At 37.1% G+C, this 24,521-nt stretch overlaps 1 protein-coding gene across 1 annotated transcript; it reads right to left on the reverse strand.

The window, feature by feature from the left end:
• Nucleotides 1–12,739: 12,739 nt before the first annotated feature.
• On the reverse strand, nucleotides 12,740–15,422 carry LOC131988359 (uncharacterized). Its single transcript, XM_059353484.1, has 4 exons — nucleotides 15,131–15,422; nucleotides 14,687–15,046; nucleotides 14,421–14,533; nucleotides 12,740–12,883 (listed from the first exon to the last, which is right to left on the reverse strand). Exons 1-4 carry the CDS (start codon nucleotides 15,177–15,179, stop codon nucleotides 12,740–12,742), a joined length of 666 nt encoding a protein of 221 aa, XP_059209467.1. The 5' UTR covers nucleotides 15,180–15,422.
• Nucleotides 15,423–24,521: the final 9,099 nt, after the last annotated feature.

Below are 24,521 nucleotides of genomic sequence, written 5' to 3' on the forward strand. Positions count from 1 at the left end.
ATGGCCTATGTTAATACGCAGCTATACTTGCAAGTGCTACAGTTAAAACAGCTTTAAGTTCCTGCCCCATTGTATAGAAAATTGGAGGAACAGTAAATGCCACATTAAAGTGGTGACATCATTTTTAAGATGAATTTGAGATGCAGCTCAGCACTGTGAATCAAATAAACCTATTAAGGTTTATTTGGGTTGAGAATATTAATATTCTTCTTTCTGAAGTCCATGTTCATGCTCAACTATGTCCCATAAGTTGTTGCAGCAAGTTTGTGGTTAACGTTGATACAATGTGTTACACACATTTGTTGCTGAATTAGGCATTTCTCTAATTTCTTCTTAGAATGTATAAAAATGATCAAAAACCCTTCAGAATATTACACCAATACACCAAGAGCTTTGGAACAACAGAAAAATCCATGCTGTGATTTGGCTTCAAAAATGCTAATCATTCTGGAGATTTCTCTATTTTCAATGATTGGATAGGAAGCACTTCTGTTGTTGTTAGTAGTGCTGAGAAACCCTCAGCCCCACAGCTGCCAGGGTCTGAATTTATTATGGCCCAATAACCAGTTTTGTTCCCAATATATCTATCAACACATCTGCCAAAGTTGGTTCTTTTATCACAAAATGAACAATTTTTATGATATATTAAACATCTTAGATCATTTTATACAGTGAGGTCAAGATTCAAGAAATTCCCTCATGGGCTCTTATGGGAACTGATATCATCCAACATGAATTTAGAGAGGGCTCACTGGAACCACAAGAACCTCAGCTTTCCAGTGAAAGCCAAATTATGCAATTTAAAGCCTATTTAGGGAACCCATTGTGCACAAATATTGAAATACAGTTGGGAAAAATAGTTAATGCATGAGAAAAACGATGTGGGTTTTGCCTTAAACTGCATGTTATCAGCATAAAGTACACCTGTCTGTAAAGAGGAGATTCGAGGAAACCCAGAGAGCCCATTCATTGAGATAGCATGATGCCAGAGGTCAATGACCACATTGAAAATCATCATGCTAAATTGTCCTAGCAAAAAAAGCCTCAAACCATTATTGATTGCGTTATTACATTTGTGGGAAGTTTTTACAACATTGAAGGTTGAAGATTTTCACTTCCCCACAAACGTAATAAGTACCTGCAAACACCAGTTATTACATTTGTGGGATATCACGTGTTACGTTTGTAGAAGACAGAGGCTATTAGGTTTGTGGAAAATGTATTATGTTGAGAAAATGCCTACATTTTTTGCATTAAATTGATGCAAAATCATGTAGAAATGTGTTTTCAGTGTGTGTTGTCAGCACATGTGTTCTGTGCATCTGGAATGCATTTATTGACAGCCTACCCAACCCACTGAGGAGTTGAGGGAAAAAAAACATTTTTCACATTTTTCTGATAAAAAAGATAGGGTGCAAACACTAAAATGGCCAAAAAAAAATTTGCAATATATATATATACATATATATATACACACTGCAGTGACCTGCTAATTCCACAGGATTGGTTAAACTCTACATCAAAACTGATATGAGGCTGAATAACTTCTTCCTGCACTTCTATCAACATCTCCTCTAGTTCAACCAACATGGATGAGAATTTAACTGCAAATAAAACTCAAATTTTAAAATACATAATGGGTCCATGATAACAGTTTGTTATTGTTTGTGAAATTATTGCATTCGCGGGCATTACACACAACCATCCGTCAGTAGGTCTACTACTGTCTACCAACTGAGCCACAGCTGAGAGACAAAGAGAATATTCAGACACCAGAAAGTGAATCTAACTCACCTGTGAATTATCCAGTCGTCTTTTTAAAACTTCTGTATCGTCCCACTGGTGTGGATCAAACCTTTCCCACAGGATCAAGTCAACGACAGATAAAAGCGCCGTTTCCTCTTCTTTTTACTTGTTTCACACAAAGAATGCCTCCCAGCGAGGGCTGCATGTTGTGAACTGTCTTCATTCCGCTGATTACACCTGATAATAGTCGGGGAGCCAAAGTCTCAAAAGCTCAAGGAAATGGGCTGAACCTGATATCATCTGTCATATAAAGCAAACAAGACCTGCAGGGTGGGTTATCAGCAGCCCGGCCTACTTGCAGGAGAGGGTGGCACACTGCAGATACTGATCCGGGGACGTACCTTCATCCTCAAACTCACCCTCACCACTTGCACACTTGTCCCAAACAGGTCCTACCTGTTTGGGACAAGTGTGCAAGTGGTGAGGGTGAGCACACAGGAGGGTGGCACACTGCAGATACTGATCCGGGGATGTGGTGAAGGTCTGTCCCCGGATCAGTATCTGCAGTGTGCCACCCTCCTGATTATCCCACCACACAGGGACCTGCACCTAATTAATTAAGTTATGTTAAATTATTGTGTTCCATTAAAGTTGTAATAGTTGTCATCTGAGGCAATAAAATAATGAAAGTCATTTTGCTGTATTATATTTCTTGTGTGACACATTTCCATTGGGAGAACAGGGTTATGTTGACATTTAATAAAAAGCCTCGGCCATGATTTTTGGGAGTAGCCTAAAATTCTATTGAGGTTCTGAGCCTGTTAATCGCCAACTAGTAGTGAAATCATCACAGATCCATTGATTTTGGTTGGATTTGGATTTTTATATTTTTTTCTGTATATAGTTTTAGTATACTTTTACAGTATACTGTTTGGTGAAAAGAATGGCATATTGACTGATGTCATAACTTGGGGGAATAATTGATTGCCAATGAAGTAAAGATGAAAGTATTGGGAAAAAGTGATAAAACGCTTACATTTTTTCATTAAATTGATGCAAAATGTATTAAGAGTTATTTTTTCAGTGGATGTTGTCAGCACATGTGTTCTGTGCATCTGGAATGCATTCATTGACAGCCTACACAACCCACTGAGGAGTTGAGGGGAAAAAATTTCACATATTTCTGAGAAAAAAAGATAGGGTCAGAATGACAGTCTGTCTCTATAGATGTGCTCTCAGGTGTGTAGAATGACACACTGTGTTTACCAGCATGGATGAATTAATTTCAACATTCACATGTTGCACCCTGGTGCACTCTGAGCCAAGAAACTGACACACTAGTCCGAAAAACTAGTGTGTGTCCCACGTTTGTGTCTGCACAATCCCAGTTCTTTAATTCCATTCTTGTTTCATTTTGTTGACATATTTAATATTGGGTATCTCTTTTTTATCAATCCATGAATACTTGTTAAGGAATAAAATGTCCTATAACTAAGGCTATTAATTAAATATGAACAAACCCCTCAGTAAAAAACAAATGGAAAGTTGATATATGTACGTTTTACTGAAGTGATGCTTTTCTTTCCACAATACAAGACAAGTTACAGAAGAAAAAGAAAAGAAAAAACATGTTGGCCTGTCGTGTCTCAGCTTAACAAAAGCGGGATTTCAATCAGAAATATAAACCTTTTGTAATTTTGTTTTATATTGCAAATGAAAATTGATTATTGGTATATTACTGATCATGTTTGAACTTTCTGGGAGAATTGCGTGTGTGTGAGTATTGACTTATTATAGTTGACTCAATTTAAAAATACCTGTCTAGTCTAAAGACACACATCTTCAGATTAGAGGAAACATATCTCTGATTACCTCCTCTCACCTCTGTAGAAAAGAGATCAGTGAACCACCTCTCCAAAAAGGACTGTTCTTCTTGGAATTTCTTGCTTTTATAGAATAATGTTGAAAACTCCCAGGTCTTTTTAGAGAAGAGTCACACACACACACACGAGCTCAAAGTTGACACATTACAGATGAAACAGAGAAAATGTGTTTGTTTCTGAGACTAGATGGCGCCAGCAAAGAAATAAAAATCTGAGATTAGCTGTGGAGATAAAGCAGGAGGGCGTTGACTAAAAGCTGAAAACACACGCTTGTATGTTAAGGAGTCTGTGGACATTAACAATGCTGTTTTATCTCAAGGACTGGAAGAGATTTTGGAACTACTCCAATTTATAGAAAATATGATCATATATAACATAATCCTTGCATCCTTGATCTATGGAGAAAATGTGGAACAATGTGCACACTATTTTATTGTCTATGGCAGTGATTCCCAACAGGAGGGGCGCTAAAGATCCACGGGGGGTCGCGAAGCCCTCTTCATTTTGAGAGGTGTAATAAATCTAATGTGTAAAATATAGATGAGTCTGCATTTAATTCATTAGTGTGACAAAAACAACTAAATAAGGGCTACAATAAACGTTTATTCATTAATTTAAATAAAAAAATCACTATAGAAAAGTTTGAAAATAGGCTATATCACAAGAATAAGGGTGTGTGTAACATCCCTCCTGCAGTATACACAGGTAACCTCACCTAACAACAGAAACACAGAGCTAATGGAAAAAAAAGGGAGACGAGAATGCTGAATATCTCAAAAAGAAAAAGAGAGGGTACCATGAAAGGTACATTGAGTTTGGCTTAATAGAAGCAATGAACAATGGGGGGTCCCCAAAGTTTACAATGGTAAAAATGTGGGTCCCTCAGGAAAAAGGTTGGGAACCACTGGTCTATGGGACGGATCAAGCTTCCTGGACAGAGGTTTTAAATATTCTTCCATATGTTATGTATGTAGGCGTGTGTGTGTGTGTGTGTGTGTGTGTGTGTGTGTGTGTGTGTGTGTATTATTTTAATAAAATCCTTCAGCAGCTCAAAAATGATGCAGAATTAATTAAAAGAAGTTTGAAATTAATTTGATTCCGATAGAAAAAAAACATACATGCACATGTTTATTTGTCAATGTAGTGAAATACATAAACATCAGATTTTGTTCACATGAATCAGATGAGACATGAAACAAACATTTAAAGTAAATGTAGCAGATAAAATCAGAGCAGAAGATCTTTGAGATCATGGCTGAACAAACAAAAATAAAACAGTGACAGAACACATGAAGTTTTAATGCCAACAGTGCAAGTTAATGTAATATAAATATAAACAACAATTTTCCATGGGCCCACACAGTGTGTCATGACTGCTGAGGGAAAAATATATTATATTATAGGCTCTATTATATATATTTACAATTTCAATAATTAATGTTTTTAACAGGGCCTAGTAGTGCAAATTGTTTATTTGATAAACAAAACGTTTAGTTGCACTGTACCGTTCAGCTGTCTCTGGTGTTCACTGACATTTGAAACACTGGAGACATGTCATGTGCTTCCTTCAGGACCTCTTCTATTATCCTGTTCTGTCCTTCTAAAAACCATCCCAAACTCCTTTCAGACCTCTGTGATGTTTCTCCTTCATTCTGAATATCACAGAGGTGTAATGGGGGGACGTTAAATTAATTTAACTTTAAAGTGACGTATTTGCGATCAACACCGATGTAAAAAGAAAGGAAGTGGAGTGTATGATTAGAAACACGACTCTCACTGAGTCCTTCTCTGAGTCTGTAGAATCTCTACAGTGAGAAACAGCACAACATGCGGTTCTTCACCATCATTGTTTTGAATTCACTCGCTGCTGTTGTTGCTTATTCTACACGTAATGCTGCTGCTTAGCTACACACCACTACCGTCTCTTCACATTTTGTTGCATAATTCGGATTGCAATGTGAATTCACAGACACAAATGTCCGAAGGAGTAATAATGGCAGAGTTTGTTATGGCACTTTTGCAGAAAAGCACTTTCCAGCACCTGGATTCTGCAGGAACCTACGCCAGGATCCTGTTTGTGGACTTCAGCTCTACCTTCAACACCATCATCTGAGCTCAGCTGAGCTTGCCTGACTCCACCAAGAAATAAAAACAGCCCAACAGAGGATGTTCTCCCTGCAGCAGGTGAAGAAATTCAACTTGCCAAAGACGATGGTGGTGCACTTCTACACTACCATCATCGAGTCTATCCTCACTTCCTCCATCACCATCTGGTAAGCTGCAAATTCCACTCTACAGAAATAATTTATACATAGAAACGTAGGAAAATTTGTCTTCTCACTCACAATCCTCTGGTAAAGCTGTCAGAGTTATAGTTTGGGCGTAGGACGCACAGATGCGCCACCAACACGCACCAACAGCCCCATTGGCTCCGCACACACTAATGCGAGCATAAGCGCGCACACTCCTCCAGATACACGTTTCACACACACACACACACACACACACACACACACACACATTTTGAGGTTAAAGGGCATAGGTTGCTGTATAAATAAATACTTGAAAAGGAATGCTTGTTCTATGTGCTCCTTGTATATTATATAGCATATAATATTACTAGTATTAATTGTTTGAAATCTCTGAAGACTCTCATCATAGTGTATACACACCGGCAGTAGCCCCTGTGGCCCTTTCAGAATTTCCCCAGAGGAAATTTTCTAGTTGTTTATTATTATTTATTTATTTTTAATTAATGCATGTTGAATTTTGCTGTTCCTAATTTTTTCTATTCATGCTGCTGTGTTTTGACTCACAGTACTCAATCTCTATTTATATTTTCGTACTTGAAAACTGTTTCTGATTCTAAAGTGATTTTGAGGAAATATCACAATTTAAGCGTCTTTTTGGTTATTGTGTCTAACGGAAGCGTTCAACACACGTGATCTCTTCAAGGATAAAGGGAAAGTTAAAACTTCAACAATAATGTACAGTTTCTTTCTATGATAAATTATGTATTTTGGGCGATTTTTCACCCGTCTGGTCTGCGAAGCGTCAAAGTTGTTGCTATTGTTACCTGCTGATGTGTTCAGACTTACAGTGACCTGCCAGTAGCATTTAATTTGTTAAGTTGTTGATGAATCTTGTTTTTAAGGCAGAAAGTACTTGAAACAAAGACTCAACAGAGCTGCTGCTAGTGCCATTCCCAGTAAACAGCAGAAGCCGATCACTGCTTGACTCTCTGGTTGTGGTCCACTTCCTGCTGGAGGAGGATCTGTTCCCTGACTTGGTGTGTTTGGTGTCTCAGGTTCGGGCCGATCCCTCGCTGCTGCAAAGAGAACAAACAAATCTGAGTCATTCATGTGAAGAAAAAACATTTGACTGGAAAAGAAAAAGTATTAAGACTTGACTTCTCAAATCTTGATAAAAAATTGAGAATAATATATTTATTTTTTTTAATTAAAAAATAAGAAAACAAAGTTCAACTGGATCAACTTACCAGTGACGTTGAGCTGACATGAACGAGAGTTCCCACTGTGATTTATGGCCACCTCACACACATAAAGTCCAGAGTCATTGGTCCTGAGTCTGGACACATGAAGTCTGAGTCGTCCTTTTCTGAGGACGTCTTTGTCAAACTGGACTCGTCCTGCAAACTGTTGATCCTGAGTCTCTGGGACCTCAACACCTTCATTTAGATGAAACAGGAATAAAGGTCTGAGGTCAGCTAACAGTTGGCAGAAGATCAATAAGCGTTTGAGGAAAGCGTCACGTCTGGTGGTGAAGGTCCACTCCAGTGTGATGTTCTGGTTCTCCTCTGCCTGATAGGAGGTCTGTGTCACATTCACTACAAATATTCCTGTTGAGGAGACAGAGAGGGAAAGTGAGGACCAGACAGACTTTCTTCTTCTCTGTGGATAATAAAGTAAAGGAGTAAACTAACCAGAGACACAGGAGGTCAGGCTGAGGAGCAGCAGGATGCTGCAGATCATCTTCTCCCTGTGAGAGGAGACAGAGGTGAAGAGTCACACATTACAGGTGAAACAGAGAAAATATGACACATACTTATTACGTCTGACCAAAGATACAACAGTGTGTCTCTGACACTAGATGGCGCCAGTAAAGAAATAAGAATCTGAGATGAGCTGTGGAGATAAAGCAGGAGGGCGTTAAAGCTGAAAACAAGCATTTCCAATGTGAGTATTAAAGGTACAGATCCCTCGTGGGTACAGGGATGTTGGAACTGTTTTCTGGGAGGGAGAGCCTCTACGGGGGTCAAATTCTTTTTAAAGTGAAATGCATCACTCTGGTGCACTTTGAGAGCAAAATTAATAAGATCAATTACCTAATAAATAACCTAACCTGTACACACCAGCTGAATGTATGACAAGGACGACGAATGAAGATGATCAGTGTTTATCATTTTTTTTGTTCAGGTTTACAAATAAAGGTGACCAAATCAAACTGTGCACAAGATTTTTCAGCGACTGAGTCAGCTATTGTATTCCCTATTTGATAGGATCTTTAATGTTACGATCACTGGTGACAGAACAAAGCCTTTTAGTAGTTCTACTCTACACACAGATACAGGCTATCTCATTTCTTCTCAGTCTAATGCTCTCTCTCTCTCTCTCTCTCTCTCTCTCTCTCTCTCTCTCTCTCTCTCTCTCTCTCTCTCTCTCTCTCTCTCTCTCTCTCTCTCTGGCACTCACTGTCTCAGAGGGATGGGACATTGTATATTTATATATTTATCTTTATTTATCCTCTATATCATTGCAATGTAAGTTTTTTTTACATTGATGTTAAAAAGCAAAATTAGGTAGTGAATGCTGAAAGCAGGGACATTTTAGTGTTCAACTGGTGTTTTCATATAAAGTAGTGTACATAATGGAGTCACTACATTCACTACAACAATGTAACATGGCCTATGTTAATACGCAACTGTACTTGCAAGTGCTACAGTTAAAACAGCTGGGAAATCTACTGTCTACTACTGTCTACCAACTGAGCCACAGCTCAGAGACAAAGAGAATATTCAGACACCAGAAAGTGAATCTAACTCACCTGTAAATCATCCAGTCATCTTTTTGAAACTTCTGTATCGTCCCACTGGTGTGGATCAAACCTTTCCCACAGGATCAAGTCAACGACAGATAAAAGCGCTGTTTCCTCTTCTTGTTACTTTTTGCTCCTCTTTTGCAGCGTGAACCTTACATACTTGTTTCACACAAAGAATGCCTCCCAGCGAGGGCTGCATATTGTTATTCTAACCAAGACTGAACTCCATTTATCTCACCTGAACTGTCTTCACTCCGTTGATTACACCTGATAATAGTCGGGGAGCCAAAGTCTCAAAAGCTCAAGGAAATGGGTTGAACCCGACATTGTCTGTCATATATACAGCAAACAAGACCGGCAGGGTGCGTTATACGGCAGCCCGGCCTACTTGCACAAACAGGCCTGTCCCATACAGGGCCTGTTCGGGACAAACCAAACAGCAAAAAACACAGGCAGGGTGCAGCATGCCCTACTTGCACACTTATGTAAGATGCTACGAGCAAGCAGCAAGTACTACTTGCAGGCCCTGCAAACAGGTAGGACCTGTTTGCATAGGACCTGGCATATTGACTGATGTCATAACTTGGGGGAATAATTGATTGCCAATGAAGTAAAGATGAAAGTATTGGGAAAAAGTGATAAAACGCCTACATTTTTTCATTAAATTGATGGAAAATCATGTAGAAATGTGTTTTAAGAGTTATTTTTTCAGTGGATGTTGTCAGCACATGTGTTCTGTGCATCTGGAATGGATTTTTTCACAGCCTACCCAACCCACTGAGGAGTTGGCCAGAAAAAAGTCTCAGGCATGTAGAATGACACACTGCAGTGTGTTTACCAGCTTGTCAATGATCTTTATGAAGCTGTAGAAGAAGAAGCTGTATGACAGCGCAGCATGGATGAATTATTTTCAACATTCACATGGTGCACTCTAAGCCACGAAACTGACACACTAGTCCGATGAGTTGTGTCGCACGTTTGTGTCTGCACAATCTTAGTTCTTTCATTTCATTCTTGTTTCATTTTGCTGACAAATTTAATGTTGGATATCTCTTTTTTATCAATCCATGAATACTTGTTAAGGAATAAAATGTACTATAACTAAGGATATTAATTAAATATGAACAAACCCCTCAGTAAAAAACAAATGGAAAGTTGATATATGTAAGTTTTACTGAAGAGATGCTTTTCTTTCCACAATTCTGAAAGAAGACACGTTACAGAAGAAAAAGAAAAGAAAAAACATGTTGGCCTGTCGTGTCTCAGCTTAACAAAAGGGGGATTTCAATCAGAAATATAAACATTTTGTAATTTTGTTTTACATTGCAAATAAAAATGAATTATTGGTATATTACTGATCATGTTTGAACTTTCTGGGAGAATTGCGTGTGTGAGTATTGACTTATTATAGTTGACTCAATTTAAAAATAGCTGTCTAGTCTAAAGACACACATCTTCAGATAAGAGGAAACATATCTCTGATTACCTCCTCTCACCTCTGTAGAAAAGAGATCAGTGAGCCACCACTCCAAAAAGGACTGTTCTTCTTGAAATTTATTGCTTTAATAGAATAATGTAGAAAACTCCCAGGTCTCTTTACACTGTAAAAAATGTCTGTAGATTTTACAGTGAAAAACTGCTAAAACTTGAAAGTAAAAGACCGTAAAATGATAAATGAGTTAATTCAGTTTCAGTAACAATGAAAAACACCGTAAATGTATATATCAGCCAAAACATTATTTTTAACATAAAAAAAAAGAAAAACATTACCCCACTGTAAAATACACTGGCACCGTGTTTGTCGCAAAAAAAATACTGTACTATATATACAAGCATCACTGTAATTTTTGCATTTATTTTTTGTAGAAATACTTTTTCTCACTGTTAAATGTACTAAACACATTATCTCTAACAAAACTATACTGTAATAGTTTATGGTAAAATCTTTAATTTGTGCTGCATTTATAAAGTATTTTCTTGTCAATTATATGGCAGAATAGCGTTTCTTTTGATGGAAAAACTTTTTATTTATATGGTAAAATATGGAATAAATTGCCAATCTTAGACAGGAAATCAACAGTGCTAATATAATTTTACCGTAATATCACAAAAAGTTGCACTGTATTTATTACGGTAAAGTTCTGGCAACCACAGCTGCCGTTTTTTCCCCGTAAAAATATTTTTTGAGAATATAACACTTGTATGGTGAGGAGTCTGAGGACATTAACAATGTGGTGTTATCTCAAGGACTGGAAAAGATCAACTTCTCTGTTCAAACACAGTCTATAAACACCTGTTTGGAACTACTCCAAATAATGGAAAATATGATCATATATAACATAATCCTTGCATCCTTGATCTATGGAGAAAATGTGGAACAATGTGAACATTATTTTATTGTCTATGGGACTGTTCAAGCTTCCTGGACAGAGGTTTAAATATTCTTCCATATGTTATGTATGTAGGCCTGTCACAATAATTACTATATTATGTGTAAATATGGCTTTGTTGTTGTTTACCAGATTCACACCAGTGCTTTTAGTTTCCTTCACTTTCTTTTTAAAGATCTGTGTGTGTGTGTGTGTGGACCTGTTAGGATTATACAGAAATCAGCCAGATATTCAGCTCAATCATAAACACATCACATGAATGTTTGAACATGTTTTATCTCTATCTGACATGCTGAGTCATTTGAGCCGCTGGTCGTACACCAATCAGAAGGTTTACAGTGAAATCAGTGTTAAATGTCTCCTGTTCAAAATACATAATGACTTTTTTATAGTCAATGTTGATATTCTGATTAGTTTTACACAATATACAATTGTAGTTGCTCTCACCCGCTCATATAAATTTGACTGCTGAATGATTATTTATAAGCTGAATAACTAAAAAAATTAAATAGTATATTTATAGCCTTTATATCTGTGGTAGAAAATGTACAAATCATACCGTTCAACCATCAGTCAGGGCTGCAAATTATTTTAATAAAATCCTTCAGCAGCTCAAAAATAATGCAGAATTTATTAAAAGAAGTTTGAAATTAATTTGATTCCGATAGAAAAAAACATACATGCACATGTTTATTTGTCAATGTAGTGAAATACATAAACATTAGATTTTGTTCACATGAATCAGATGAGACATGAAACAAACATTTAAAGTAAATGTAAACAAAAATAAAACAGTTTCATAACATTGTAGTTTGATAGCTTTCATGACTGCATGACTCCATGACTGCTGAGGGAAAATATATTAAAATCACCATACATCATTTTTTTTTCCATAAATCTCTTAAACTTCAGACTTGTTCAAAACTACCAAACATTAAATAATTTTCAGAATTTTAACCCTTTATATGCCAGTTTATTTATTTGAAGTTTTCCATAATTTCTTCCAAAAAAACACAAAAAAATGAATTATTTTCTATATAATAAATAGTAGGGAGCTGGGGTTTTGGTGGAGATTAGAGTCTTGGATATGATATAAACTGGCGTATAAAGGGCTAAAATGATTTAATGTTTGGTAGTTTTGAACAAGTCTGAAGTTGTTTATGAGAATTATGGGAAAAAATCTGAAAAAATACATTTAAACAAACTTTTAAAGTAAATGTAGCAGATACAATTAGAGCAGAAGATCTTTGTGATCATAGTTGAACAAACAAAAATAAAACAGTTTCATAACATTGTAGTTTGATAGTTTTCATGCTGTGAGACAGTAAAGCAGCTTCACTGTGAAAACTAACACATGAAGAACAGAAACAGCAGGTTTGATCATTAACACTGATGATAAACAAAAGCATCACTTCCTGTGAGTCACTACAGTTTCATGACAGAACACATGAAGTTTTAAAGCCAACAGTGCAAGTTAATAGAATATAAATGTAAACAACAATTTTCCATGGGCCCACACATTGTGTCATGATGAGGGAAAAATATATTATATTATAGGCTCTATTATATATATTTACAATTTCAATAATTAATGTTTTTAACAGGGCCTAGTAGTGCAAATTGTTTATTTGATAAACAAGACGTGTAGTAGCACTGCACTGTTCAGTTGTCTCTGGTGTTCACTGACATTTGAAACACTGGAGACATGTCATGTGCTTCCTTCAGGACCTCTTCTATTATCCTGTTCTGTCCTTCTAAAAAACATCCCAAACTCCTGTAAGACCTCTGTGATGTTTCTCCTTCATTCTGAATATCACAGAGGTGTAATGGGGGGACGTTAAATTCATTTTTTTTAAAGTGACGGACGTGATCAACACCAATGTAATAAGAAAGGAAGTGGAGTGTATCATTAGAAACACGACTCTCACTGAGTCCTTCTCTGAGTCTGTAGAATCTCTACAGTGAGAAACAGCACGACATGCGGTTCTTCACCATCATTGTTTTGAATTCACTCGCCGCTGCTGTTGCTAATTCTACACGTAATGCTGCTGCTTAGCTACACACCACTACCGTCTCTTCACATTTTGTTGCACAATTTGGATTGCAATGTGAATTCACAGACACAAATGTCCGAAGGAGTAATAATGGCAGAGTTTGTTATGGCACTTTTGCAGAAAAACACTTTCCAGCACCTGGATTCTGCAGGAACCTACGCCAGGATCCTGTTTGTGGACTTCAGCTCTACCTTCAACACCATAATCTGAGCTCAGCTGAGCTTGCCTGACTCCACCAAGAAATAAAAAAAGCCCAACAGAGGATGTTCTCCCTGCTGCAGGTGAAGAAATTCAACTTGCCAAAGACAATGGTGGTGAACTCTCCTCCAGATACATGTTTCACACACACACACACACACACACACACACACACATTTTGAGGTTAAAAGGACATAGGTTGCTGTATAAATAAATACTTGAAAAGGAATGCTTGTTGTAGGTGTGCTCCTTGTATATAATATAGCATCATAACATTACTAGTATTAATTGTTTGAATGTTTGAAGTTTCCCCAGAGGAAATTTTCTAGTTGTTTATTATTATTTATTTATTTTTAATTAATGCATGTTGAATTTTGCTGTTCCTAATTTTTTCTATTCATGCTGCTGTGTTTTGACTCGCAATACTCAATCTCTATTTATATTTTTGTACTTGATAACTGATTCTGATTCTAAAGTGATTTTGAGGGAATATCACAATTTTAAGCGTCTTTTTGGTTATTTTGTCTAACGGAAGCGTTCAACACACGTGATCTGTTCAAGGATAAAGGGAAAGTTAAAACTTCAACAATAATGTTCAGTTTCTTTTTTTGTCATGATTTCCCTCGTCTGGTCTGCGAAGCGTCAAAGTTGTTGCTATTGTTACCTGCTGATGTGTTCAGACTTACAGTGACTGCCAGTAACATTTAATTTGTATAATTTGATAAGTTGTTGATTAAACTGTTTCCTCTACTTCACCTGGTGGCCTGTAACTTCATCAAATCCACCTCTGAAGCAGAAATCCTTCTTTTTTTCTTCTTCTTCTCCAGGACCTGAACTACCCCTCCAGGACCTGTACTAACCCTCCAGGACCTGAACTACCCCTCCAGGACCTGAACTACCCCTCCAGGACCTGTACCCCTGAAAGACTGTAGATTGTAGCCGACCCCTGCCCACCCTGGACGCAGACTGTCCTACCAAGGAAGGATCCTTGACTTTGGGATACAGCTTATATTTGTTCATATTGTTTCTTTTTTTCGCAGAAAGTAACAGAAACAAAGACTCAACAGAGCTGCTGCTGTCAGTCCCAGTACACAGTAGAGGAAGATCACTGCTGGACTCTCTGGTTGTGGTCCACTTCCTGCTGGAGGATCTATTCCCTGACTTGGTGTGTTTGGTGTCTCAGGTTCGGGCCGATCCCTCGCTGCTGCAGAGAGAACAAACAGATCTGAGTCATTCATGTGAAGTTAAAAAAAATGTAATGGAAAAGAAAAGAAAGCATCAAGATTTGTGAAGTCTTCAATGATTTTCTTCTCAGATTTTTATTAAAAAATAAGAAAGTTCAACTGGATCAACTTACCAGTGACGTTGAGCCGACATGAACGAAAGTTCCCACTGTGATTTATGATCACATCACACAAATAAAGTCCAGAGTCATTGGTCCTGAGTCTGGACACATGAAGTCTGAGTCGTCCTTCTCTGAGGACGTCTTTGTCAAACTGGACTCGTCCTGCAAACTGTTGATCCTGAGTCTCTGGGACCTCAACACCTTCATGTAGATGAAACAAGAATAAAGGTCTGAGTTCAGCTAACAGTTGGCAGAAGATAGAAAAGCGTTTTAGGGAAGTGTCACGTCTGGTGGTGAAGGTCCACTCCAGTGTGATGTTCTGGTTCTCCTCTGCCTGATAGGAGGTCTGTGACACATTCACTACTAATCTTCCTGTTGAGGAGACAGAGAGGGAAAGTGAGGACCAGACAGACTTTCTTCTTCTCTGTGGATAATAAAGTGAAGGAGTAAACTAACCAGAGACACAGGAGGTCAGGCTGAGGAGGAGCAGGATGCTGCAGATCATCTTCTCCCTGTGAGAGGAGACAGAGGTGAAGAGTCACACATTACAGGTGAAACAGAGAAAATATGACACATACTTATTACGTCTGACCAAAGATACAACAGTGTGTTTCTGACACTAGATGGCGCCAGTAAAGAAATAAGAATCTGAGATGAGCTGTGGAGAAAAAGCAGGAGGGCGTTAAAGCTGAAAACAAGCATTTCCAATGTGAGTATTAAAGGTACAGATCCCTCGTGGGTACAGGGACGTTGGAACTATTTTCTGGGAGGGAGAACCTCTACGGGGTCAAATTCTTTTTAAAGTGAAATGCATCACTCTGGTGCACTTTGAGAGCAAAATTAATAAGATCAATTACCTAATAAATAACCTAACCTGTACACACCAGCTGAATGTATGACAAGGACTACGAATGAAGATGGTCAGTGTTTATCTTTTTTTTTGTTCAGGTAAAATATATGAAATAGTCTACTATATTGTTTACAAACAAAGGTGACCAAATCAAACTGTGCACAAGATTTTTCAGCAACTGAGTCAGCTATTGTATTCCCTATTTGATAGGATCTTTAATGTTACGATCACTGGCGACAGAACAAAGCCTTTTAGAAGTTCTACTCTACACACAGATACAGGCTTTCTCATTTCTTCTCAGTCTAATTCTCTCTCTCTCTCTCTCTCTCTCTCTCTCTCTCTCTCTCTCTCTCTCTCTCTCTCTCTCTCTGATGATCGACCTCACAATCTGCACATGCGTCAACAATCCAGCCACAAGCAACAGTTATGACAATTCAATGATACATTGCTTAGGTGCAGAAAACATGTTTTTATATATTTATCTATCCTCTATATCATTGCAATGTAAGTTTTTTTTACATTGATGTTAAAAAGCAAAATTTGGTAGTGAATGCTGAATGCAGGGACATTTTAGTGTTCAACTGGTGTTTTCATATAACTTTAGTAGTGTACATAATGGTGTCACTACATTCACTACAACAATGTAGCATGGCCTATGTTAATACGCAGCTATACTTGCAAGTGCTACAGTTAAAACAGCTTTAAGTTCCCGCCCCATTGTATAGAAAATTGGAGGAACAGTAAATGCCACATTAAAGTGGTGACATCATCTGAAAGCTGTGAACCTGAAGATTAATTTGAAATAAACCTATTAAGGTTTATTTGGGTTGCGAATATTAATATTCTTCTTTCTGAAGTCCATGTTCATGCTCAACTATGTCCCATAAGTTGTTGCAGCAAGTTTGTGGTTAAAGTTGATACCATGTGTTACACACATTTGTTGCTGAATTAGGCATTTTTCTAATATCAAGTATGTATAAAAATGATCAAAAAATCCTGCAGAATATTACACCAATACACCAAGAGCTTTGGAACAACAGAAAAATCCATGCTGTGACTTGGCTTCAAAAATGCTAATCATTCTGGAGATTTCTCTATTTTCAATGATTGGATAGCAAGCACTTCTGTTGTTGTTAGTAGTGCTGAGAAACCCTCAGCCCCACAGCTGCCAGGGTCTGAATTTGTTATGGCCCAATAACCAGTTTTGTCCCCAATATATCTATCAACACATCTGCCAAATTTGGTTCTTTTATCACAAAATGAACATTTTTTATGATATATTAAACATCTTCCGAAAGCCCTTCATGATGCTGTGATTATCCTAGAGGTCACAGTAGATCATTTTATACAGTGAGGTCAAGATTCAAGAAATTCCCTCATGGGCTCTTATGGGAACTGATATCATCCAACATGAATTAAAGAGAGCTCACTGGAACCACAAGAACCTCAGCTTTCCAGTGAAAGCCAGATTATGTAATTTAACCCTTGTGTAATGTTCATATTGTTGTTACTCAGCCAGCGTTTGTGGGTCTGATGGACCCGTTGCATTTTGTGGCTTTTAATGCCTCACAATCAAACACTTTTATGTTAAAATACTGAACAGATGTTTACCTTACCCCAATTACAAGCAGTATAAACAATATATATTGTTAATATTTGCCCTTTACCTTTGTTAGGTCACATTTATAACTTATTATTTAAAACATAATAAAGAAAATCAATTAAAATCAAGATATGAGTGGAAACAAATTTACAAGTGAAGCAAGGTTTTTCAAAACTACTGACTTTTATTTCTTTGAACTTGAAATTTAACCCATTCAGGTGCTCCTCTCCCTCTACATCATCATCAAAAACTTCTCTCTCTTCCAAAATCAATTCCAGTGCCCTCTGCACAGAGTACCTTTTGGACATCTTGATCGGTTGTGATAAGAAACCACACTGGCAAAGCTATAATTATAGTGTCCCGCCTCCTATTTGTAGCAGATAGAGTGTGAGAAAATAAAGATTCCCGCAAGACAGAAGGTCAAATGTGCGAGAAAATGAGAGCAGACAGTGTTGACAAACAATGTCGCAACCTTGTATGGGAACTGCTTCTTTTGTGTTTCTGCACCTGCGGTTCCCACACAAGGTTGCAACATTGTTTGTCAACACTGTCTGCTCTCATTTTCTCGCACATTTGACCCTCCGATGTTCTGTGTACCTACACTCTGTCCTCCTCCTGTCTAGGCCTGCTGTGTGTGTGTGTGTGTGTGTGTGTGTGTGTGTGTGTGTGTGTGTGTGTGTGTGTGTGTGTGTGTGTGCGTGCGTGTGTGTGCGTGTGCGTGTGTGTGTGTGTGGTACACAGAACATCAATTTCCACACTTCTATTAGCCCCGGGTCCAGTGGACCCGGACATGTTATATGTAATAGAAATGTGTAGGGGGGGTGTATGGTGTGTGGTCATTAAATATGTATTCTGATATATGTTCTTCACAGAAAATGAGCCAAAGTCAGTGAGTCTCAGTTTGAAAAATTAATTAATTGTATCATTTTTCTTTTAATAAAAAATGAAAACGGGTCCCACAGACCCGAACACCACACAAGGGTTAAAGCCTGTTTAGGGAACCCATTGTGCACAAATATTGAAATACAGTTGGGAAAAATAGAAAATGTTAATGCATGAGAAAAACGATGTGGGTTTTGCCTTAAACTGCATGTTATCAGCATAAAGTAGACCTGTCTGTAAAGAGGAGACTCGAGGAAACCCAGAGAGCCCATTCGTTGAGATAGCATGATGCCAGACGTCAAATGACCACATTGAAAATCGTCATGCTAAATTGTCCTAGCAAAAAACAAGAAAGCCTCAAACCACTATTCATTGCGTTATTACATTTCTGGGAAGTTTTTACAATATTGAAGGTTGAAGATTTTCACTTCCCCACAAACGTAATAAGTACCTGCAAACGTAGGCCTACCAGTTATTACATTTGTGGGAAATCGTGTTACGTTTGTAGAAGACAGCGGCTATTAGGTTTGTGGAAAATGTAGGCCTATTATGTTTGTGAAATTATTGCATTCGCGGGCGTTACACACAACCATCCGTCAGTAGGTCTACTATACCAACTGAGCCACAGCTCAGAGACAAAGAGAATATACAGACACCAGAAAGTAAATATATCTCACCTGTAAATTATCCAGTTTTTAAAAGTTCTGTATCGTCCCACTGGTGTGGATCAAACCTTTCCCACAGGATCAAGTCAACGACAGATAAAAGCGCCGTTTCCTCTTCTTGTTACTTTTTGCTCCTCTTTTGCAGCGTGAACTTTACATACTTGTTTCACACTAAGGGAGATAAGTGGAGTTCAGTCTTGGTTAGAATAACAACATGCAGCCCTCGCTGGGAGGCATTCTGTTTTCACTCTGTAGATTTCCCCTGGTAATAGACGAAAAACATTCCACATACCATTCACATAGTATGAAAAGGCAACACCCCAACTAAGTAGGAGGAGACACAGCGAAAAATATATTAAAGCTATATTAATGAGACCATGTTAGACAACGAGCAGCCTTTTCTTATGTACTGGTTGATGTATGTATTGAACTGAGCTCCACACTTCATGAACTGTGCTTGAAGAAAACATTAAAGTGTTTTCGTTTGACTCTTCCACCGTCTCCTCGTCTGCTCTCTCTGCTCCATCAACAACTCGGAGGAGTACAACTGGTGTACTCAACAGGCTCCTCGGAAAAACGGGTCCTACTGCCGGTCTTGTTTCCTGTCTCCTCAGGTGATGAGGGTGAAGGTCGGTCCCCAGATCAGTATCTGCAGTGTGCCACCCTCCTGATTTTCCCACCACGCAGGGACCTGCACCTAATTAATTAAGTTATGTTAAATTATTGTGTTCCATTAAAGTTGTAATAGTTGTCATCTGAGGCTATAAAATAATGAAAGTCATTTTGCTGTATTATATTTCTTGTGTGACACATTTCCATTGGGAGAACAGGGTTCTGTTGACATTTACTTATAAAAAGCCTCGGCCATGATGTCTTTCGGAATTTTGGGAGTAGCCTAAAATTATATTGAGGTTCTGAGCCTGTTGATCGCCAACTAGTAGTGAAATCATCACAGATCCATTGATTTTGGTTGGATTTTTATATTTTTTTCTGTGTACTGAGTATACTGTTTGTTGAAAAGAATGGCATGTTGACTGATGTCATAACTTGGGGGAATAATTGATTGCCAATTAAAATATTGGGGGAAAGAAAACGGCTACATTTTTTTGCATTAAATTGATGCAAAATCATGTGGATGTTGTCAGCACGTGTTCTGTGCACCTGGAATGCATTTATTGACAGCCTACCCAACCCACTGAGGAGTTGAGGGGAAAACATTTTTTCACATTTTTCTGATAAAGATAGGGTCAGAATGACAGTCTGTCTCTATAGATGTGCTCTCAGGCGTGTAGAATGACACACTGTGTTTACCAGTGTATTTCCCGAGAGATTCAGGGATTTGAACCTGCAACCCTCTTGTAGAGAGGCAACAGTGCTAACCTCTACACCACCACGTAGCTTCAGAGGGATATAAGTCTGTGAAGCAACTAAACTTCCACATTGTGGGTCCATGGGCTGTTGATATCAGTTTGGGTGATGATCAAATGTCACAGAGAAACAGAAAGTCTGCTCTCATGTGTAATCTATAAATATGAAACAAATCTAGACCCAGCTTGTCAGTGATCTTTGCTTTGTTAAGCTGTATGACAGCGCAGCATGGATGAATTCATTTCAACATTCACATGTTGCACCCTGGTGCACTCTGAGCCAAGAAACTGACACACTAGTCCGAAAAACTAGTGTGTGTCCCACGTTTGTGTCTGCACAATCCCAGTTCTTTAACTTCATTCTTGTTTCATTTTGTTGACATATTTAATAATGGATATCTATCTATAGCTATTAATTACATATGATCAAACCCCTCAGTAAAAAACAAATGGAAAGTTGATATATGTAAGTTTTACTGAAGTGATGCTTTTCTTTCCACAATTCTGAAAGAAGACAAGTTACGGAAGAAAAAGACAAGAAAAAACATGTTGGCCTGTCGTGTCTCAGCTTAACAAAAGGGGGATTTCAATCAGAAATATAAACATTTGAAATTTTGTTTTGTATTGCAAATAAAAAATGATTATTGCTATATCACCAATCGTGTGAATTTTCTGGGAGAATTTCATGTATGAGTATTGACTTAGTTGACTTATATTCAGAATACCTGTCTCACACACATCTTCAGATTAGAGGACACATATCTCTGAATTACCTCCTCTCACCTCTGTGGAAAAGAGATCCATGAACCCCCACTCCAAGAAAAGACTTTTCCTTTTTGGAATTTCTTGCTAAATATATAACACTTGTTTAGTGAAGATATGAGGATATTAACAATGTGGTGTTCACTCAAGGAAGAAGAAGCAAGAGATCAACTTCACTGTTCAAACACAGTCCATACATACCTGTTTGGAACTACATATATACGTATATATATCCTTCATTGACATTTAAAAAATATATATGTTTTCCAAGAGAGACCTGGCCAAGAAAGCTGCATAAAAAGAGACAGTTACAACATTTAAACACAGTTATCATAAACAATTAAATTCAAATACAGCATCACAACAACACTGAAGGAGCCTCAGTAGAGACTTATAAGGAGCAGTCACACTGACCAAGGGAAGAGATTTCTATATCCCTTATAATCTATTTAAATTCACAGATTGTGATCAGTTCAGACAGTTTCAAGTCCTTTTCAAAGTTGATCCATGATAAAGGGGCGACGTAACTAAAAGCTTTATTACCTAACTCAGTTCTCACTCTTGGCACCAGAATCTGTTCAATATTGTGAGAGCGTACACCATGTTTAGTTTGGCTTCAGATGCACACAGGTATGAAGGAAGCAGCCTAAGAATAGATTTATAGATAAAAACTAACCAATGAGAGAGCCTGCAAAAATACAAGGATGGCATTTCAGCCGTGGCACACAGAGTACAATGATGTGAACGATTTCCCAAACCAGTTATGAAACTCAGAGCACAATGATTCTCAACTACTCCAATTAATGGATAATGACATCATATATAACATAACCCTGTTCAATAAATTTAATCCCTGCATCCTTGATCTATGGAGAAAATGTGTGAACACTATTTCAATGTCTATGGGACTGCTCAAGCTTCCTGGACAGGTTTTAAATATTATTCCATATGTTATCTGTGTAAGGTTGACAGTATACCTCAAACAGTGTTTGCTTTGATTTTTTACAGCAAGTTGTAAATTAAGCAATGCAAATAAAAATTAAAAAATGACAAGCAAAACCTACCACAGCTACGTAGGTTCACAGATATAAGACCAAGTCTAGGTTGTATAAATATGACACTCTAGCTCTTGAAAAACGTACACAGATAATTATGGGGAAATACTCATAATACCTTTGAGAAGATATGATTATATTTTATTGAGTTTCCAGACAGGGAGAAATTTGCATACCTGTTTGCGTTGAATATTTAGTCTGTATATTCATTGTATTGATTCCCTTACATTGTAAAAAAAAAATGAGGAAGGAATGTGTGGCAACAGAGTCTTTCAGTCAGGCTCAGTTTGACCCTGCTGCAGCTCAGCCACATTCAAACATAAAGGCCTGCTGCCACCTAGTGGTGGAACCTCAACAATGAAAAATTCAGTTGCAATATTTAATCCTTATGTCCTCCTCAAATTTACTACCCTCTCCTGACCCTCGTGGCCAGAAAAGGCCACACGCTCTAAAACTGCTATAAAATCACCATACATAAAGATTTTTTTTTTTTTTTTTTTTTTTAAATCTCTTAAACAGCTTCAGACTTGTTCAAAACTACCAAACTTTAAATTATTTTCAGAATTTTAACCCTTTATATGCCAGTTTATATATTTGAAGATTTCCATAATTTCTTCCAAAAAACACAAAAAATGAATTGTTTTCCATATAATATATCGTAGGGAACTGGGGTTTTGGTGGAGATTAGAGTCTTGGATATGATATAAACTGGCATATAAAGGGTAAAAATTCTGAAAATGATTTAATGTTTGGTAGTTTTGAACAAGTCTGAAGTTGTTTAAGAGATTTAGGAAAAAAAAATCTGAAAAAATATTGATGTATGGGGATTTAATAGCAGTTTTAGTGTGCATGGCCAAAAGGGTCACCAGAGGGAGTATCTGGCACTACATAAAAAAATACTAATGCAATCAAAGCAATTTTGTTGCTGATCTTTGACATATCTAAGACTCTAATCACCACCAAAACCCCAGCTTCCTACTATTTATTTTATGGAAAATAATCAATTTTTTGTGGGGGGGTTTTGGAAGAAATTTTGAAAAAATTTAAATATATAAACTGGCATATAAAGGGTTAAAATTCTGAAAATTATTTAATCTTAGGTAGTTTTGAACAGGTCTGAAGTTGTTTAAGAGATTTATGAAAAAAAAGTCTGAAAAAAATATAGATGTATGGTGGTTTTTTTGGCCATGAGGGTCACCAGAGGGCAGTAAATGCACCAATGGAGTATAAAAGACATGTAAGGGTTAATGACAATGGATTTCAAACATTTTACTAAAAAGTAAAGTTCCTGCAAAAATTCATGTCTCAAGCTGTAACACAGCCAAAATAATCAATAAATGAAAAGAAAAAAAAAGGCTTAAAATGCCGAGGAGGCTATAAGGGTTAAGACAAGACGCTATGAACAAAAAAATGGAAAGTTGATATATGTAAGTTTTACTGAAGTGCTGCTTTTCTTTCCACTATTCTGAAAGAAGACATGTTACGGAAGAAAAAGAAAAGAAAAAACATGTTGGCCTGTCGTGTCTCAGCTTAACAAAAGGGGGATTTCAATCAGAAATATAAACATTTTGTAATTTTGTTTTATATTGCAAATAAAAATTGATTATTGGTATATTACTGATCATGTTTGAACTTTCTGGGAGAATTGCGTGTGTGAGTATTGACCTATTGTAGTTGACTCATATTTAAAATACCTGTCTAGTCTAAAGACACACATCTTCAGATTAGAAGAAACAAATCTCTGATTACCTCCTCTCACCTCTGTAGAAAAGAGATCAGTGAACCACCACTCCAAAAAGGACTGTTCTTCTTGAAATTTCTTGCTTTAATAGAATAATGTAGAAAACTCCCAGGTCTCTTTACACTGTAAAAAATGTCTGTAGATTTTACGGTGAAAAACTGCTAAACCATGAAAGTAAAAGACCGTAAAATGATAAATGAGCTAATTCAGTTTCAGTAACAATGAAACACCTTAAATGTATACTGCCCTACAAAGTCTAACTGCAGTAACTACGAAAAAGGTAAAACTGAGGAAAACTGCTTTAAAGTTTGTTTGTTTTTTTACCGTTTTTTTAACTGGCCAGCCAAATTGGTTATATGTAGATAAGTGATATGACACTTATTTCTACATGTATAGATGATGTCATTTTTATGCTCAAAAATCATGATGATTTATTTGACCTTTGACCCCTAAAAATTTAGTTACTGCACTCTGGTTTTGCTGTAAAAGGTTCTAATAGTAATGAAGAAACAGAGTGGAGTAACTGCAATGTCGTTGTCTTCTTTCAGCTTTTATATTTTGTTTTCAGTGAATAAACATTTTCAAATTAATTTTGTTAGAAGTGTATTTAAAAGTGTTGAACAACTCTATTCAATACTCTATATACTTCAATACTACTATAATATAATTTTATCTCACTTTTTTTTTACCTCATCACTATCTAAATAATAATTTCCTTTCAAATAAACTTATAATTTCAATTATTGTCATGTTTAAATTAGTGTATATATATATATATATATATAGTGCAATTACTGCTTGGTTTTGAGTTGGATTTTGTGGTTTTTATATAATTATTTCTCTGAAATAAAGCAATATTGAAATTTAAAACTTTGTCACAAGATAAAACAGACATCAAGGAGGTCATTTTTAGTTAAAACTC

This window comes from Centropristis striata, chromosome 16 (assembly GCF_030273125.1).
Source record: "Centropristis striata isolate RG_2023a ecotype Rhode Island chromosome 16, C.striata_1.0, whole genome shotgun sequence".
In the NCBI taxonomy this organism is placed as follows: Eukaryota; Metazoa; Chordata; class Actinopteri; order Perciformes; family Serranidae; genus Centropristis; species Centropristis striata.

What these genes read in the sequence shown, in the direction of transcription:
- LOC131988359 (XM_059353484.1), bottom strand. Translation starts at nt 15,179, where the DNA reads ATGATCTGCAGCATCCTGCTCCTCCTCAGCCTGACCTCCTGTGTCTCT. An exon ending in ATGTCGGCTCAACGTCACTG is followed by an intron (nt 14,534 to 14,686) that starts GTAAGTTGATCC and finishes TTCTCTCTGCAG; the next exon opens with CAGCGAGGGATCGGCCCGAA. An exon ending in CAGTGATCTTCCTCTACTGT is followed by an intron (nt 12,884 to 14,420) that starts GTACTGGGACTG and finishes TGTGATATTCAG; the next exon opens with AATGAAGGAGAAACATCACA.